This window comes from Nuphar pumila, chromosome 6 (assembly GCF_984573655.1).
Source record: "Nuphar pumila chromosome 6, dmNupPumi1.hap1.1, whole genome shotgun sequence".
NCBI lineage: Eukaryota > Viridiplantae > Streptophyta > Magnoliopsida > Nymphaeales > Nymphaeaceae > Nuphar > Nuphar pumila.
In genome coordinates this window covers 125,328,906-125,347,120 of record NC_143254.1, presented here as the reverse complement: position 1 = coordinate 125,347,120, position 18,215 = coordinate 125,328,906, and the positions used below count along the sequence as shown (strand labels likewise).

The window sequence follows — 18,215 nt, the reverse complement described above, 5'->3', positions numbered from 1 at the left end:
TAGAAGAATATATTGAAAATTTTGCTTTCATATAAAAAATAGAACCAAAGAATATCAATGAAGCTTGTGATGATGAATTTTGGCTTTTGGCCATGTCTTGAGAACTAGGCCTTTGCTCATTATTAGACTTATAATTTGTTTTTGAAATCTTTGTTTTTCTTGAAAATTTTCAAAACTGAACTTTTCAGTCGACTGACATTTGACGATTAGTCAACTGATAGTTTGTTATTTTTTTTTAAATGGACTCAATAACTTATGTGTTTTAAAAAGGGGGCAGTCGACTTATGTTCTCAGAAACCCGCCTGTGTGTTTCTTTCTCCTCTGCAACAACCAAACCCTCTTCCCCTCTTATAAAAACCCTCAATGCCCCTTCTTTCACTCATCGGACCATCTATGCCGCACCGGACAACCTCTGCAATGCCAGATTCTTTACGACGTCCCATACTTCACTACAGCAATGCCATTTTCAACATGTTCTATCTTCTTTGTTTCTCTTTCTTGACAACGATGCCTCATCAGAAAACCGCCTCCGGGCATGCTTCCCCTTCCTCATCCACACCCACAACAAAGGCACAACATGGATTCTCTCTTAACCTTCTTTGAAATTCTCTTTTGTATGATAGGTTTGGATCTATATTTGCTCTTCCAATTTTACCCGGTCGAAATGTTCTTTTTCATGTCTATGAAAAATATAATCTCAAGGCATTATTTACAGGGATTTCACATCTTTTTGATGCTTCTTCTGATCGTGATTACTATCCATTATTAATCCATCTGTTTTACACAAATTTACAAATAGATCATGATACCAGTTTTCTTTCCTCTCTTGTTAGAGGTGTTGAAATTGAATTTGACTTCAAACTTCTTGGAAAAATTCTTAATGTTTCATCTTCTGGAACTCTTTTCAATTCCATTGAACTTAATGATGAAAATATTTTTGAACAAATATTGATTCCAGGCACTCCTCATTGTCCTCCTTTCAAAAATACAACCTTCAACCTCACGCTTGAATTACATGAAAAACTCTTGCTCATAATGTCCTTTCAAAGACAATGTCTTTTGATTATTTCTCCACCGATCTTTCTAGTGCCCTCTATGTCTTATTTGAAAATATATATACAAACTCGGCACATGTCTTTTTTACTACTTTATGGAAGCAAAAACCTTTTCTTCCATATGGCTTAATCCTTACTCGAATCTTTAAATATTTCAAAGTGCCTATGGATATTGAAAAGAGTGTTACTCAAAAAAAAAATTTGATGAAACTATTTTTAAATGAATGAAACTTTCCTCTCTAGTACCTTCATCCTCTGAATCTCCTGAACCATCACTATCTCCTCTATCGCTTCCATCTCAAGGCAAAAGGAAAAGATTCTCTACTGGAAAAGATGATGATGAAATTCTCAAATGCATTGAAGCTTTAAAACTTCAGCAACATACATTTCGTGAGGATGTCACTCAACAACTTTTCTCTGTTCAGTCTGATATAGTTAAAATCAAGGAGATGCTCAAGCAACACTTCTCTTGAACTTTGTTTACTGATACTGCTTTGATACACTTTTGGGTTGTAATATTTTGAACTTGTATCTATTTTTTTTTTATACTCAGACTTCACCTACTCCTTTTGATCATGACAAAGAGGCAATAGAAAAACAATATGCATGAGAAGAAAAACAATATATGTTAACAATGTTGATATTATGCTAACTTCTTATGTTTTGACAGTATATTGATAGGGGGAGTAAGTTTTCTATCTGTTTATCAATGCTTTATCTGTGGCTAGTTTGTCATCATAATAAAGGGAGAGATTGTTAAGAGAAGAAAGCTGTACACAATAATTCAAGTACAAGATTTTGATGATGAACAACTAGAACAATTGAATTTTAGCTAAGGTAATGAAGAAAGATGAAAAGAATTGAAGAATTTGTGAAGACAAGTGTGCAAATGTAAATCTCTTTAAAAGTCTTAGATTCTTTTAAGAGTTACTTTGATTGCATATCTTACTTGCATTTCACCTAAAAATACTTAAGAAAAACTTTTCTAAAAGAACCCTTGGCAAAAATCATTTCAGAAAACTATATTACCCACATTTTTAGGTTTATCAGTTGACCAATAAGTTTCATCAGTCGACCAATTTTCTAACGCCTGTTTTTCAAAACCAAATGTCTATTTTTTGATCAGTCGACTAATCGACTCTTAGTCGACCGACTCAAGAGTTCATTTTCTAGAAAATTTAGCAGGAGTCAATTGAAAGTTTTCTTAGTCGACCAGACTGAATGTTCGATTTTCTAGAAAATTTAGCAGGAATCGACTAAAAACTTTTTTAGTCTACTGGTGATTTTCATCAGTTGACTAACTTCTTTAGTCGACTAAGTTTCAAAAATCCTGAATTTAAAACTAAATGGCTAGATACAGTAGTTGACTGACGATAACAGTTAGTCTGCTAATATTTGAGTTCAGTTGACTAATAACCTTTCCAGTCGACTAATATAACTATTTTTCTGAAACATTCAAAAGTTGTGCTCTTTCATTTTTTAAACGTTTTGACTGTTCAAAACTAGCTGTTTTGACACCTCTTCATACCACCAACGTTTTGAATTCTTTAGCTATAAATAGTAATGAGATCTACACTCAAAATTATCAAAAAAAATATCAAATTCTTTTTTTTCCACTCTTATTCATTCAAGTATTTGTTTTCTCACTCGCTAAGTATTTTTACTCTAGTTTTTCACTCCAATTCTTTCTGTGAGTTAGTGAAATTGTCAGTTGAGTATTTCAGCAACCTTAGAAGCTCATTCCACTCCATTTGCGTTCATAAGAAAGGCTCGTAGGTTGATTATTTTATTTTTTTTGTAAAAGGACAGAGCCTCCTTGGTTTAAAGGAGAAGTTTGCTTTCAGCAGGGTTGTTGCTGAAAGTGAGACCGGTTTTGGTCTGTTTGAGCTTCTGGTGACACAAATGTGATAGTGGAAATCTCAAGCGAGTTTTGTTTAGGGACTGGATGTAGGTCTAGAAGATCGAAACATGATAAAATTCTTGTGTTCTTTATGTGTGATTGCTTTGCAGTATTCAAATTCCTTTAAATTTCAAAGACGAAGATTAAAAATACTATTCACCCCCCCTCTAGTGCTCGTTGCATCGAGCCTACAACACTTTCACTATAATGAGCATATCATCTACATATAAGAGCAGAATAATATAGCAATCATCAAACCTTTTAAAGTAATAATAATGGTTCATCTGACATCTCATGAATTCATGGTTACACATGAATCTATCAAATTTTTAAACCATTGTCTCGAAGATTGCTTTAAACCACATAGGCTTTTATTCAACTTGTACACAAGCTCTTCCTTGCCCAGCAAGATAAACCCTTCTAGTTGTATTATGTAAATGTCTCTTTTTAGATCACCATATAGAAAAATAATTTTAATATATAACTTCTCTAAGTGCAAGTTTTCAGCTACACCAATACTTAATACAAGCCTGATTGTGGTCAATTTAACAACATGAGAGAAAATCTTAATGTAGCCAATACATTTCTTTTGTTGAAATCCTTTCACAACCAACCTGATTCTGTATGTCTTGTTGCTATCAGGTTCTTCGTTATGAAGTACCTTTTTGCCCCTTAGCAAATGGGTTAACACCATGTTTGATTTGGTTGCAATGAGTCTATATCTTCTTTTATGGCTGACTCTCACTAGAGATATCATTAACCTGCATTGCTTCACTAAAATATTTTAGTGCACCACCATCAGTCAATAGTAAGTAATGCAAAGGAAAAAAATATCGATGAGTAAGTCTAGATTCTTTAGACGATATTTTTTGCTCCATCACATGAGTGCTAGGTTCTGGTTGTGGCATAATATTTTTAGGACTCTCTTAAACTTTTATTGTCATATCATAGTCAGAGATCTCCTCCAATTCAACTTGCTTACCCTTCTTATACAAGACACTTTTATTGAATATAACATATCTTGTTCTTATGATCTTTTTATTCTGATCATTCTAGAATCAATATCCAAATTCATTATTATCATATCAAATGAAAAAACACTTTTTGAATTTTTGACACAACAAAAAAGTTTTAAGTGTGACAAATTTACCTCTTTGCCTGTAAACGCCTCCTCTGATGGTTCATAGTCCAAGAAAATAAAAGGCCCTTGTTGATCAAGTAAGCTGTTCTGCTCCTTCAAAGCCCTCAGTTGAATCCACAAAAAAATAGAATTTATATCATGGTAGGAAACACAACACCACTCAAATCTCAATACTTGGATCTACTTCAGGTGACACTACTTACGGCTCATGTTGAGGGGACACAAAATTTTTTAATTAAGAAAAACTCATCTCCTTGTAGCCTGTTTTTTTTTAAATTCCTGAACTCGCATCAACATCAAATTGTACTAGGCTTGAAGCTAAGTTAGGGCCAGGGTGGGCACCAATAGGAGTGTTAGGGTAAGCCCCTGACCTGAAATTCGCGATAGAGGTTGAATCAAGGTGGGCACAACCCGAGCTCTAACCTAGAGGCACAAGATGTGTGCCCCTCCTCCCTTACCCCGACCCTACCTCTCTCTCTATTGACTCTCTCACTTTGCTCCCCTCCCCTCCCCCTCCCGACCCTGACCCCACCTCTCTCTCTCACCAAAACACCACTGGACGGTGTCCTCTGACGCACGCTGTGCACCCCTCTCAGGTCCTCTCCCTTTCTCTCTGAGCCGCTGGCCTGCGGCAGCTCTGATAAACACCATTCGGCGGCAGCCTCTGGTGCACCCCCTAGCATGTCCTCTCTCTCTGTTTCTCGATATCCGGGTTAGGGCCTCAAGCTTGCCGCCTTCAGCATGCATCCAATCGTCCGCCGTTTGACGGCTTCCCGGTGGCATGCCATTGTTGGTCTTTTTCTTCTTCTTCTTGTGCTTTTTTTAGGGTTTAAGGTTTTTGTGTTTTTTTTATCAGCATTTATGTTTTGATTTTGGTTTTTCAAATAATATGAATATTTGATTAGCTATTAAGTGTTTCTTTCTTTTCAATCAACATTAAACATAATTCCACATGCTTGATTTTAGTAGAAACTTAAAATTTTAGTTTTTTTTTCAATTAGCACATATATATGAATGATGTTTGTTAAGAATTAGCTTTTAGGTTTTTGATTTGCTTTTCTTTTAATAGCATGAATATTTAACTAGTTATCTGGGTTTTTTGTGTTTTTTTATCCCAATTAGCATTTAGGTCTTTGCTTTTGTTTTTTAATAAGATCAATATTTCATTAGGTATTTTTATTTTTTTAATCAACATTAAACATGATTCCACATGCTTGATTTTAGTTAGAATTTTTGGGGTTTTGTTTTTTAATTAGCCGTTATATGAATGATCTATGTTAGGATTGAGGTTTTTTATTTAGTTTTCTAAATAACATGAATATTTAATTAGGTTTTAAATTTTTTGTATTTATTTTTATTATCATTTATTATTTATTTTGATTTTTCAAATAGATGATTATTTAGTTAGGTACTTCTGTGTTTTTTCAACATTAAACAAGATTCCACATGCTTAATTTTATTTAGAACTTTAGGGGTTTTGTTTTATTTTTTTTCAAATTAGCCTTTATATGAATGATGTTTGCTAGGATTAAGGTTTTTTTATTTTGTTTTTTTAAATAGCATGAAATATTTAATTAGGTTTTAGGGATTTTTGTGTTTTCTTCTAATTATCATTTAGATTTTTATTTTGAATTTTTAAATGAGGTGAATATTTAATTAGGTATTTCTATGCTTTTTAATCAACATTAAACATGATTTCACATGCTTTATTTTAGTTAAAATTTTAGGATTTTTTTGTTAATTAGGTTATATATGAATAATGTTTGTTAGGATTTAAGGTTCTGATTTGTTTTTTTGTAAAATGGCGTAAATGTTTAGTTATGGTTTTAGGGGTTTTTCATATTTTTTTTTCAATTACCATTAGGCATGAATCCTTGAATAACTAATAATGAATGCTTGAATTTGGTTAAAATGTTAAGAGTTCTGGTTTTTTCTATCAATTAGTATAAATGCATAAATTATGATGTTTGTATAAATTAGGGTTTTGATTTGGTGTTTTTCAGAATGACATGAATGTTGAATTATGCTTTTAGGGTTTATGTGTTTTTCTTTTTCAATTATCATTAACCATGAATTCATAAAGAATGAATACTTGATTTTGGTTAGAACTTAGAATATTAAGAATTTTGTTTGTTATTTTATCAATTAGCGCATAGATGCGAGATATATGATTTTTGTTAGGATTTAGGTTTTTGATTTGCATAATTTCAAATGACAAGAATGATTAAATTATGGCTTTAGGGACTTTTTGTGTTTTTTTATTTTTATTTTACTTGACATTTTAATTAATAATAATTATCATTCTATGTTTGATGTCTATTAGGATAAACTTTTGTTTGTGTTTTTCAAATAGCAATAATCATGATTTTATTTTTTATTTTTATTATAATTTTAAGATTTTTTTGTGTTTTTACTGATTTGTTTTATTATTTGATGTATCTATATTTTATTGAGGTAGTTTAACTATTCACATATATTTGCAATATAAACACGACTTCATTTATTAGTAATTATTAGTTTATTACCCCAATTATTTTGGGATGAAGGCATAGTTGTTGTTGTTGTGTTGTAATTGTGCATGGACCCTGGTTCATACCCGTATCTTTGTGAGATGGATTTGAGGTTTATTGAGATGGGCTTGGCCTCTTCGATATATACAGTGAAAGAGAGAGAGAGAGAGAGCTGGCACAAAGAATGGTGGCAGCTTCAGGAACCAATTCTCACAACAAAGAGATGGCCATCCGGAAGAGAATAGCCAACATGTAAGCACCTCTCTCTCTTAGTGCAAATTTTGAAGGTTTGCTGTTTATTTCTTAATAAACCCAGTTGCTTGAATGGACATTACTAATCTTAGAATACTGAACAAATTCCTCTTCTGCTATTTTCTGGGTACATTTGAGGCTCTTCCATTTAGTTGTTATAAAGTTTTACCAAGATGGTTTGCCAAGTATCTACTAAATATTTGAAAGTGTTTGATGTTATTAAGATAACGGAAAAAAAATGAGATTTGTATCTCATATTTTTGTGAAAGAGAGAGAGAGAGATGGGACCATAATTTATTTTAGCAATTATACGTGCATCCTTAGTACCACGTGACTTTGATGATTTTATGACATGGGTGGTCGAGATTCAGTCTTAACATGAGCTTTTATCTATAATCTATCCCATTTAAATTTTGTGGGTGTTTCAGATTCAACAAGAGAGAGGAAGACTTCTCATCCTTGACAGAATACAATAATTACTTGGAAGAAGTGGAAGACATGAGTAAGTCTTAATAGAAACGTCTGCGATGCAATGTTGATTTCTCACTTAGAGTATCCTTGTGTATTTATACAGTTGGAATTGGTTTCTTGCCTCCAGTTTTTAATCTGATTGAAGGAAACAGCGTCCCCGCCATCGAAGCAAAAATTGCAAAATACCAAGAAGAAAATAAGGAGCAGATAATTAATGCCCAAGCTCGAAAGGTATTGTGACTGGCATGTTCAGTGTTATGTTATTGTTTTTCCTGCAGATTTTTGTATAGCAGTCCAGCGTACACCTTATTGGGATATAAGGGGTGCCTTTTCTATTTAGCTTTTCTGCCAGTTCATCAGTTTTTGTGGAAATATTTTGTTGGCAAACAACCCTTTCACTGGATCATAAGTATGGTCTCTAGTCATTGCGGGTTTGCATTATGTATATTCAATGAAAAATGCCTTATAAACTATGATAATTTTGTCGATGAATAGGCTGAAGAACTTGCAGCAGCCATGAGGGCAAGCAAAGGGCCTCCTGTACAGAACAATCCGAGTGATGTGGTGAGTTAATTAATTGTGCCTTCTTTCTTGCATATGTGTTTTTTCTGCGCTGGTTATGTATATATTGGTGTTTTGAAATGGAGAGCACACAGATACCATGAGCGCTACTATTAACCGTCAATCTCTTTGCAAAAATTGTTAGTATTTGTGAAATAGCCATTTCCTTCAAAACCAACTGTTCTTAACTTATTAGTGCAACTTTCAAGTTATATTGACTTTTCTCTCAACAGGTGCACCTTGACTCACCTATAGCTTAATTTTGGGTAATTATGCTTTCACATGTGATCTGTATCTATTTGTAGGCTACTGTGCCATTTAAATCATTTCACATTTGTTTTTTCCTGAGTCATCCTTTCTCCTTTTTGTTGGTTGTCTAGGTGAGTTATTAATTTCTTCACATGAGTGTGTCACTGATACTGGAAACACTAGTATGACCTGGAAAACATGCTATGAAGCATGCGTGCAGTGTGATTGCTTTAGGAAACATGCTTCCTGTTAAGTGAAATGTATGTTTTCCACTTAAAAGAAATCACCTTTTACCATTTGCAGGGAATCATACTCCGTAACTCTAGCAATAACTTCTCTCGCTTTTCTGCCCTTATTGCTTCCTATATTTCTCTGTATTTCCTCTCTTGCGTTTCCTGTGCCCCCTAAACATGTTCTGCTTCCTGCATTGTAGCCTCTCTTGACACTTGCTTCTTCCTTTACCCTGTTGGCTCACCTGCTTAACATCCTGGAAACATTAGTAAATGCTGCTTTTGTATGTCAATATGTGTTGTAGTGTACAATTTAAAGTGCATATCTGAGTGGTAAGGGCTTTTACGTTAATGTGCTGATAATTGATGGCTAAGAGCCCCAACTAATAAAGAAGTTCTTGGGTGCTTGCTTAACAATATGTGAATGGAGGTTAGATAAATTAGCAGGGATGACCAACCCGATTTGGATGGGCATACTTAGTTTCTTACTTTTTATCACATAAGGGTTTATACTGTTAGTATTGGGTATTATTTCTGTATTTGGGAAAGCAAAAACCCTTTTCTATCATCATCCATGGAATCTATATTATCTATTTGTTTCTGTCCAATGCTAAACTCTTACTCTACTTGATATCATGTCTTACCATCTCCTCACCTCATTTTCTTTCAATGGACTCTTTTTTACAAGTTGTCTGTTGCATGGAGGATATAATGAAATTATCCCCAGAAGAACATCTTTCATTTCTTATTTTTATTGTAAGAGTCTGCTAATTCCGCTAAGAATGCATTCTTCTTGTTTTTTCACTTGTCTTTCTTGAATCCACTAGAGTATGTCTTGTGATCTCTAGAGTTGATTCAGGGGTAGTCTGGGTGCAACTTTATTTCCTTTGTGAAGATTTTAAAGATGATGTGTTTCATTCGTTTGTGGAAAATTTTTAGGGTATTTTGTGCTTATTGGGAACATTACTCTCTCTCTCTCTCTTTATATATATATATATATATATATATATATATATATATATATATATATATATATATATGTGGAGATAATCCAACAATTCAATCCTAATTTTAAGGGTAAATAACTTGGATTCTTCCCCAACTACGAGTTACCTAGGTCTGTCATTAAAACCCATGCAACATAATCTGCCATCCATATCAAGTAATATATCATGGAATATCATATCATACAAAATGAACCCACTTCAATAACATTCAGGAACTAAGTGTTTCTTTAACTAATTTCTGATTTTTCATTTTTCTATTATTTGTGAATCTTGTGACCATATATTTAATTCATCGTTGCCATATTTTCACATCCAAGCACTTAAAAACATACTTCTTCCCTCACCTCTAAATTTTAGATTTTTGTATCTTTGCTCTTATTCAATCATGAGACCTATAAACGCACAAAGTTAGTTAATTGAGAGAGCAAAGCAGCCGATAGAGTGAGGGAGCAAAGCAACCGAGCACTATAGATTAAAATTAAAGCATTCCTTTTCCCACGACTAAACAACTAAGGCAACATTCCTTGAGCCCATAAGGGCAAGAGACTATGTTACCGCTACATGGCACCTTGGGTGCCGTACCCGTGTCGACACAGGCACTGGTACCTGGACATGGCATTTGCCGTGTCCTATATTATATTTTCAATATCTAATATATATTTTAGATATATAATATATATTTTCAGTATATTTTAGATATATAACATATATTTTCAGTATATTTTAGATATATAATATATTTTAGATATATAATTTATATTTTTCAGTATATATTTAGCCGTGTCCCCATACCCATATTTTTTTAGAATTGCCGTGTCGTACCCTCCGTACCCCGACCCGTACCCGCACCCGTACCCAGGTGACATAGGCGAGAGACTAAGGAAACAGATGCGTGAATACCAACTCGGGGCAGGAAGGTGAGAGACTTCGGTGGAGATAGTAATAGATATTGTAGGGACATCTATGAACTACTGGCTGATCCACCTTCCTTCAGAGATTTCGGGCTGTTTATTCTTTCAGGTGATTCCCCATGGACAGGGTATGGAGCCACGTCGGTCATCAACTTGCATGTGGGGACCACCACCTCCCCAGTTTAGACATGGGGGGAATCCTTGCAAGAAGTGATCTATTAAGAAAAAAATTTATCAGAGAAAAATTCTTAACAGTTACATCAAATCACAAACTACATGAAAGTTGTCCCTTTTTTATGCCAATTAATTAGTCACCTGTTTTGTTTATTTTCAACACAACCAATTTCAATAATGCTCTAAAGAAAATGTGGAAAAGCTTGATCTATAGTTGACGAATCACCATTTTTTGGAGCATTCTTAGAAAAACTAGATCTTGATTTTTCAGGGGATTTAGCTATAACTCTACTGTATTTTCCTCAATACTGCTGTGCAACCTTGAATTTCTTTTGTAGAAGCAAGATTTAAAGTAGTTAATACTTTTGAAGATTACTGCAGAGGAAGCTAGACTTGTAAATTTGTAGTAGTATAAGGGGCATGAAGTACGTGATATTAGCATGATCTGCTAATGAGAAAAACAGGGGAATTTAGACAAGGTTGGTGAGAACAATGTAACATTTTTTTCCTTTTTTTGCTATACATGATAAATAGGAAAAAAATGTGTGAATAAATAACATTCTAAAGGCATGTACCGGTGTTGTAACTGAGAACAGGGAGAAATACTAGTAGATTTATAAGGGAGGAGGATGCTACTAGGGATGCACAATGAGTTGGATAAGCTCAAGCTTGGCCTTTTTAAGCCTGGTTCGGACTCCATATGTAAATGAGCTGAGCTCAAGCGCCCCGGCATGTCTATTTAAATGAGCCAAGATTGATTAGCCTGATTAGGCTTGTTTAGTAGGGTCAGTAGGTCATATAGATGTCTTTGTTGCACACAAGACAAAAAAAGCAAGTCCTACCCTAATGGGCAGGATGTTGGGCTATTCAAGTGGTGGCATGTTCGAATCCACCCCCTAAAAAATGTATTTCAAATTTTTTTCTCAACAAATTCAATCCGCTTGAGGCATGCTGATCCTGAGTCAAGCTTGTCATGAGCCGAGCTCTGAACAAAGCTATGCAAGCTCCTTGAGCTGAGCTTGAGTATTACTTTTCTCAAATGAGTGTGCTCGCATAACCCAGGTTCAGCGCATGTGCAGCCCTAGATGCTACAACTAATACTGGAAATTTGGGAGGAAAATGGAGACCTGGCACTGCTAATACACCAGGATAGGAACTTGGTCAAACAGGCCACTAGTTGGCTTGCCTCCATCCTCAGTAGGGTGCAGATCTTACTGAATTTGGCTGTGTTTTGTTTCCACTAAGTCTCATCAAGTATTGTCATTTTATTCTCCAACAATGATGGATCATAAGCTGATCTTTCTATTCCATTCTACATCTTCACTTCTTCCTCTAGTTTGACCATGCTATCCAACTCATCCTCTATGTCATCATCAGTCATGTTTCTCAGCATCCTCTGATCCTCATGTCCACTTTGTTACACCTGCCATGTCAGTATGTCACAGTACATGTCAATGCTCACGCTTCTTCCTCATGTAGCTTTTCATTGATTATCAGTGGTCATGTTTGTTAGGTTTCACTTTTTGAGGTTGTTTCATTATTTCATCACATGGCCAGTAGGGTCATGGGTGACCGATTCTAGGTCTCCAAGTTTTGAACTTCAAAGACCTTAGTATGCTGGGTTTAGATCATTTAAACTAAAAGAATCCTGGTAAAATTGGAATGCAAGTTGATCACTGTGGGTCATAGCCCAAAGTCCAAAACCTCTATAGTGCTCCAGCAGTTCCTTCCACCCTTTTTGGAATGACAGGTCAGCTTTTGTTTACATGTTCGCCGAGGAGTCTTTTCAGTTGAACTTATCAGCCCTTTCTCTTGGGTTTATGCCTCCAGTTCTTTGGATGGCTATTGCAAAGGCTTGCTGTAAACAAAAAGAAAATGAGCTCCTTTCTAGCCTCTTTTTGCAGTCAATTTTGTTGAGGTCCAAATCAGAATTGCTTACTAATCAGCAGCAGCTAATTGTGTCTTCTGCTTTCGAGGTTTTGTTTGTCTTTGCCTGTTTAGATGATTGTCATTGTCATTTTATTAGGCTTCTACTTGTTTAAGGATAAGTGTCCTGTTTAGTATTTATTTAGGAACTTTCCGAGCACTTACAGCTGTTTTTTGGTTCCTTCGGGCTATAGTGTTTTTTTTTTTTAATTTAAATGAATTACTTGCCTTTTCAAGAATTAATAATCATGTGCACAATAAAGGTTCATGGCAGCATATTGTAAATGTTTAGAAATTGAACTTTTATCCAAAACTAGTAAAAATGAGTATCATGGCCGATTATCTTAAATTAGTTTATGATGCTGCCATCAAATTACAGACAACAGGGAGTGTTAATGCTTATGAATAAATTTTGGTGGCAAATGACAGCCTGTGCTCACCTACTACGGTAGAAAAAGATGAGCATCATGGCTTACTATCATACTTTTAGCCAAGTTACTGCAACTTGCAATGTAAATCCTTTGTGAATGATTTTTGCTGTAAAAAACCTTTTTACCTTGGTGTGAACTAGAAAAACAGCACACCCACATTCACATTCACAGAGAGATGATAGACTCATAAAAAATACTGAAGCTTCACTGTATAGATATAGTTGAAGGCTTTGAGCTGTCAAATTGATCAATGAAATCCAGCTTTGATCCGCCAACTTTATCAATGAGACTCCTGAAGTAGAGATTTTGTTTTGAATACCGAGTCATCAAGATGCTAATTTTTATCTGATGCCATTTAAGTAGAGTTGGTAAGCGAATAGAGCAGCACGTAGCTCTGCTCAGTTTGGCTTGCATGAAGCTGGTTTGTGCTTGTCAAAGGGGTGAGACGAGCCATGTGCAGCTCGCTTAGATTAAATGAGTCGAGCACAAACACAGGGTGTTTGGCTCTGCTCGGTTTGGGTAGGCTCATGAAGATGTAATATATAGTATTATGTATAATATTTTGTCACAAAAACCAATGTGGTGCAGTTAGTTAAAGTGTGTGGCTCTCATCTGGGAGTTTCGGAGTTAAAATCTCAAATTGTTTTCACTACTTAGAGTGTAGAACTTTCTGCACGAGACAACCCGGGCTGAGCTTGTCTGGCTTGGGCTCATACGAGCTCTACTTGGCTCACATGAGCCAGACGAGCAGAGTCCAAACAGTTCCGGGCTGTAAATGAGCTGAGCCCGAACAGCTTCTGCACAGCTCATTTAGCAGCCCTATGTTTAAGATTATTGAGCATATTGAGAGTACTTGGGACTCAAATCAGGTCGAGTCTAGAAATCTTGCTACTTGGCTGTGGCTCATCAATCCACTCGCATATGGGCAGCTTCTTGAAAAGTTCTCTGATACTTGAATTTTGCTCATTATCGATCATGGGATCCAGAGTGCAATTTTGCCTTGGCCTTTTTCTATATTTTTATATTTGATTCTTCTACCCTCAGAATAATTGTCAACCGTTTCTAAAAGATTTTGTTATTTCTTTTGATGCAGGCTTTGGGGCCAAAGGCACAACTAGGGATAAGTGGGGTTGCGCAGGGACAATATGCTCCTGCTCTGCCAGGTGGCACATTTGGACAACCAAGGCCTACAGGTATAGCGCCTCAGCCAGTACCAGTTGGTGGAGACCTAGATAGTGTCATGGGCATTGAAGATGAAGCAACTATTAAACCTCGATTTGAAAGAGCTGCTAGAGCAGGAGGGTGGACTGTGGAAATGAGCAAGAAAAGAGCACTAGAAGAAGCCTTTGGTAGCTTGTGGGTTTGAGTTCCACAGATTGTGTAAATGACTCAAATGCAGGGATGACATAATTACTCTACCATTCATTCATTGTGATAGAGCTTCTTTCTCGGGCAAGACAACATTGTTGTTACCTTATTCTACAGGAAAAATATGTTGTACCCACATGCATGCTTGAATTATTATGCATGCCATTGCAGATTCTGATTCTTCAATGTTGAGGTTGTTTATGGGATTTGTTCCTTGGTACACTTTAAGACCGAATAGGAGTCATTGAATTGTGGTCAAAGTATGATGAGATTACTAATGTATTGATTTCAGCAGGCATGTTTTGGCCAGTGCAAAAGTAGTGCTATGCATGCAGTTATTTGTTTCATTGTTCATGTGAAGGATTTATTTTTTGGCAGAAATTTCTAGCGAACAAGTTAAAAGATGTCATGAGCTCTATATTCGAGGTGCGCGTCCCTTTAAACAAAAAATGACTGTACTATCCTTGCAAAATAGCATGTTCTTAGAAATGCCTCACATTTTGCTGAAATTCTCTGCATGTCCAAACTTTTCGATTCTTGACTTTTATTGGACATTTTTATCCTTTGCACAAGTAAACTTGTTTATGTTCACCCATTAGATATGTGTCGTTTGAAGGTCACAACATCTCAATAAAATGGAGTTTCACATAAAAACTTCATAGACATGATAGAAATTCACATAATAGAATTTGCGAACATGGCTAACTTGAATTTCAACAAAAAAGATTCACATATCAAATGTGTGCATCTTTTGAGGTTCGTAAGCCAGATGCAAATCTTTTAGAATTTAAAAGTTTTAGCTCAGCATGTTCGCCTCATATAGTTGCAATAATGTTAACATTTACGTAGACGTAATGTGAACCTCTTTTAACTAAAAACTTGCTTAAAGTCAAGATGTATCTCTACGAATATATGTCTGACTTTCGCAAACCAGTATTGTAAATGCCTCTAAACTTCACATGTTTTTTTATTTGAGCTCGATAAGTTTGCATCACATATCATAATTGTGGACCTAATGACCTTCGTGCAAATACCATGCAAACCTCATTTAACTAAAACTTGCATAAAGTCTGAACGTATGTCCGCAAATGTGCATCCTAACATTTGCAAACATGTTGCGAATATCCTTACCTTCGCATGTTGTCTAATTTGAGTTTAACTAGTTCGCATCATGTATTTGCAAATGTCCCGACCTTTGCGCACATAACATGAGAACCTCTTTTAACTAAAAATCACATAAAGCCAGGATGTCGAAAATGTATGTCATGAATGCCACAAATACTATATATGAAGCTCTTGTTAGTGCAATGTCATTTTGGGTACTTTCGCCTTTTTTCTGATTCATATATAAAGTCATTGCTAGTTTTTTTTTTTGTTATAACCCTAACTCTTGTTTCTTTGGAACTTTAACCCTTTTCCCTCTCTCATTGCAATGATTCCTATGCAATTCATCTTGCATTATTCTAACGAGGTTGCGATAGTTTTTTAGTCAACTTTTTCGTCTTTTGGTCTAAAAAAACTTGAGATGAAAAGTGAGTTCTATATGTTTTATTGCATTCTTAAGATTTTTTTTAGATATATATACATGTTGGCCTTGTAGTATATGTGTTTGGTTGTTGTCATTGGTGATTTATGTTTGCTAGCTTTTATTTTATTTAATATTTGACACGTGATTGTATGTTTAGGGTTGATTATATTTATAGTTTTTTTATAGATATATATGCGTGTTGGCCTTGTAGTATATGTTTTTTGTTATTGTCATTGATGATTTATGTTTACTAGCCTTTATTTTATTTAATATTTGATTATTTTATTTTGAGATAATGAGGTTAGGGTTGACTATCCACAAACATTCAATTGAGCTAATGCAGTTATGGTTGAAGTGATTGATTTTCAATGTGAGACAACAATCCTGATTAGTGTAGGCAATTGTGTTAATTGAATGTATAAAAGCTATATGGATGATATTTTCTTACCTGCTATTTTTATTTGATGAATTATATGTTGTATGGTTGGTTTAGGCAGCTAATGATAGCCTCATAATCTCCTATGCAGCCCATGATCCTAAGTCAAACTCTCATTTTTTTTTTCTTTGTGGAGTAGGATTTCAAGGGTCCAGCTACGTATAAGTGGTTATCCTCTAATGCATTGTCGGTTGTCACACACGTGTTGTTTCTTGAATTTTGCCAACCATTTGATGAGAGATCAATTGCATCACCTCTGTATGTCTTGACATGATATTTCATGAATGATCATACTAATTAAAGTCTGTAACTGTTGTAAATGAGTCTCAGTTTTGTGTTAGTTTCTTCAGGGTGAAATCTCTTGGTCTCATATGCTCTTTATGTGTACGGTCATAAACATGGACGACTACATCTCATGATTTTTGCATGGTTTACGGGTTGGTAAGTTGCCATTTGTGCAAGTTGAAGTAGACGATCAATCTTCAACCTTGAGTTTGGACTAGTTGGTGAAATTTCTTGGTGTACTCTCTATGTTTATGCTTAATGGATTGTTATAAGACCAATAGGGGGCTCCGTTTGCTCGGTAGGATCTGCTAGTGCACGTCACCTTGTGTTGGGATGTTGCAAGTTCAAAACCGAATGGTATGGTTGTACAACTGGTGGGAGGTCTGCCTAACACTAGCTTGCCTATAAAAAAAAAATTGTTATAAGCATAGTTGAAGGCATATGCGATTTTACATGTTTTTCCTTTTTTGATTATTGGAAGAGAAACAACTGGTATGGTTCGAACATCCCCGATACGATCCAAGAGGTGCTAGGCACCAAGTTGACAGTGGCCTTGTTTCAGTGCCTGTTGTGCAAAACTCTTCACGGTACTCCCTCCCCACCAACTAGGAGAAAGTCTCCCCCATTGCTTCAGCCTGATGGCAAGGGATGCACACCTTGAGTATCGGTCTCACATCCTTGAGCTTGAATGCCTTAAGCCGATCCACCTAGCTATGCTGAACCTTTAAGGGGTGTTTGATTGCTCAGATAGTAGCATGCATCTGCAGATGCGGCTGTCCATGTCCCACATGCCCGATACAAACAACAGACATGTGGAGCCCTTGGAACATGATGTTCCGTACATCTAGGTGTCCCATGGTGTTCCACTCCTCCCCCTGGAATAGTGATATGCGGGATACCTGGACAAAAACCAATAAATAAATAAATAAATAAAAAAGAAGCAAAACACTTTAGACAAAAACTTGACTTGTTCAGGACACCGCAATGCTCGGTCTAAAGTGTCCAGACTGAATTGATCTACACAACCTTGTTCAGGCAATCAAATGCATATGTTAATTACCATATGCGCAAGTTGAACTAGCACACTAATTTTGGAGCTTGAGTTTGGGCTGGTTGGTGAGATTTGTCGGTGTAGTCTCTTTATGTATGCTAAGAAATTGTTTTACGAAAAATGATCATACTCTCCTTGCAAAATGGTGTGCTTTTCAAAATGCCTACTAATTTGATAAAATCTCCCGCTCATTCAAAATCTTTGATTATTGACTCTTTTAGGACATTTTCTCCCTTCACACATGTGAACTTGTGGAGGTTCGCGCAATATATAGGTACATTGTAAAAAGTTCACAACCTTTCAATAAAAAAATGAATCACATTATTTCACGAACCTCATGAATTTTGTGCAAAATATTTTTCAAACCTGGCTAACTTTTATCGTAACAAAGGAGATTCACATATCAAATGAGCACATTTCCTGTGGTTCAAAATCCACATGCAAACCTTATCTAATTGGAAGGTTCTAGCTCAGCAGATTCACCTTTTGAATTTGCAGCAATCCTAAAATTCATGCAAACCTCTTTTAACTAAAAACCTATGAACCTTTGCAAATACAGTATGACATTCACAAATATAGTATGACCTTCGCAAAGATACCCTGTGAACCTCCCTTAAGTAAATACTCTTCAAGGAGGTCCACAAATGTGTGCTGACATTCACCGTCACCTATTGTGAATGTTCTTGATATTTACACTCTGATTTGACATCTACAAATTCAATATGACAT

At 35.5% G+C, this 18,215-nt stretch overlaps 1 protein-coding gene across 2 annotated transcripts; it reads left to right on the top strand.

Moving 5' to 3' along the window:
• The first annotated feature begins 4,557 nt into the window (after positions 1–4,557).
• Positions 4,558–14,531, top strand: LOC149836072 (uncharacterized). 2 transcript variants are annotated; one of them, XM_090010776.1, is made up of 6 exons: positions 4,558–4,885; positions 6,757–6,858; positions 7,287–7,360; positions 7,457–7,560; positions 7,825–7,893; positions 13,912–14,531. In XM_090010776.1, exons 1-6 carry the CDS (start codon positions 4,878–4,880, stop codon positions 14,182–14,184), a joined length of 630 nt encoding a protein of 209 aa, XP_089866902.1. In that variant the 5' UTR covers positions 4,558–4,877; the 3' UTR covers positions 14,185–14,531. The 2 variants fall into 2 exon arrangements, with proteins under 2 accessions (XP_089866902.1, XP_089866903.1); XM_090010777.1 differs by lacking the exon at positions 4,558–4,885 and having other exon boundaries at positions 6,648–6,858.
• The last annotated feature ends 3,684 nt before the right edge of the window (positions 14,532–18,215 follow it).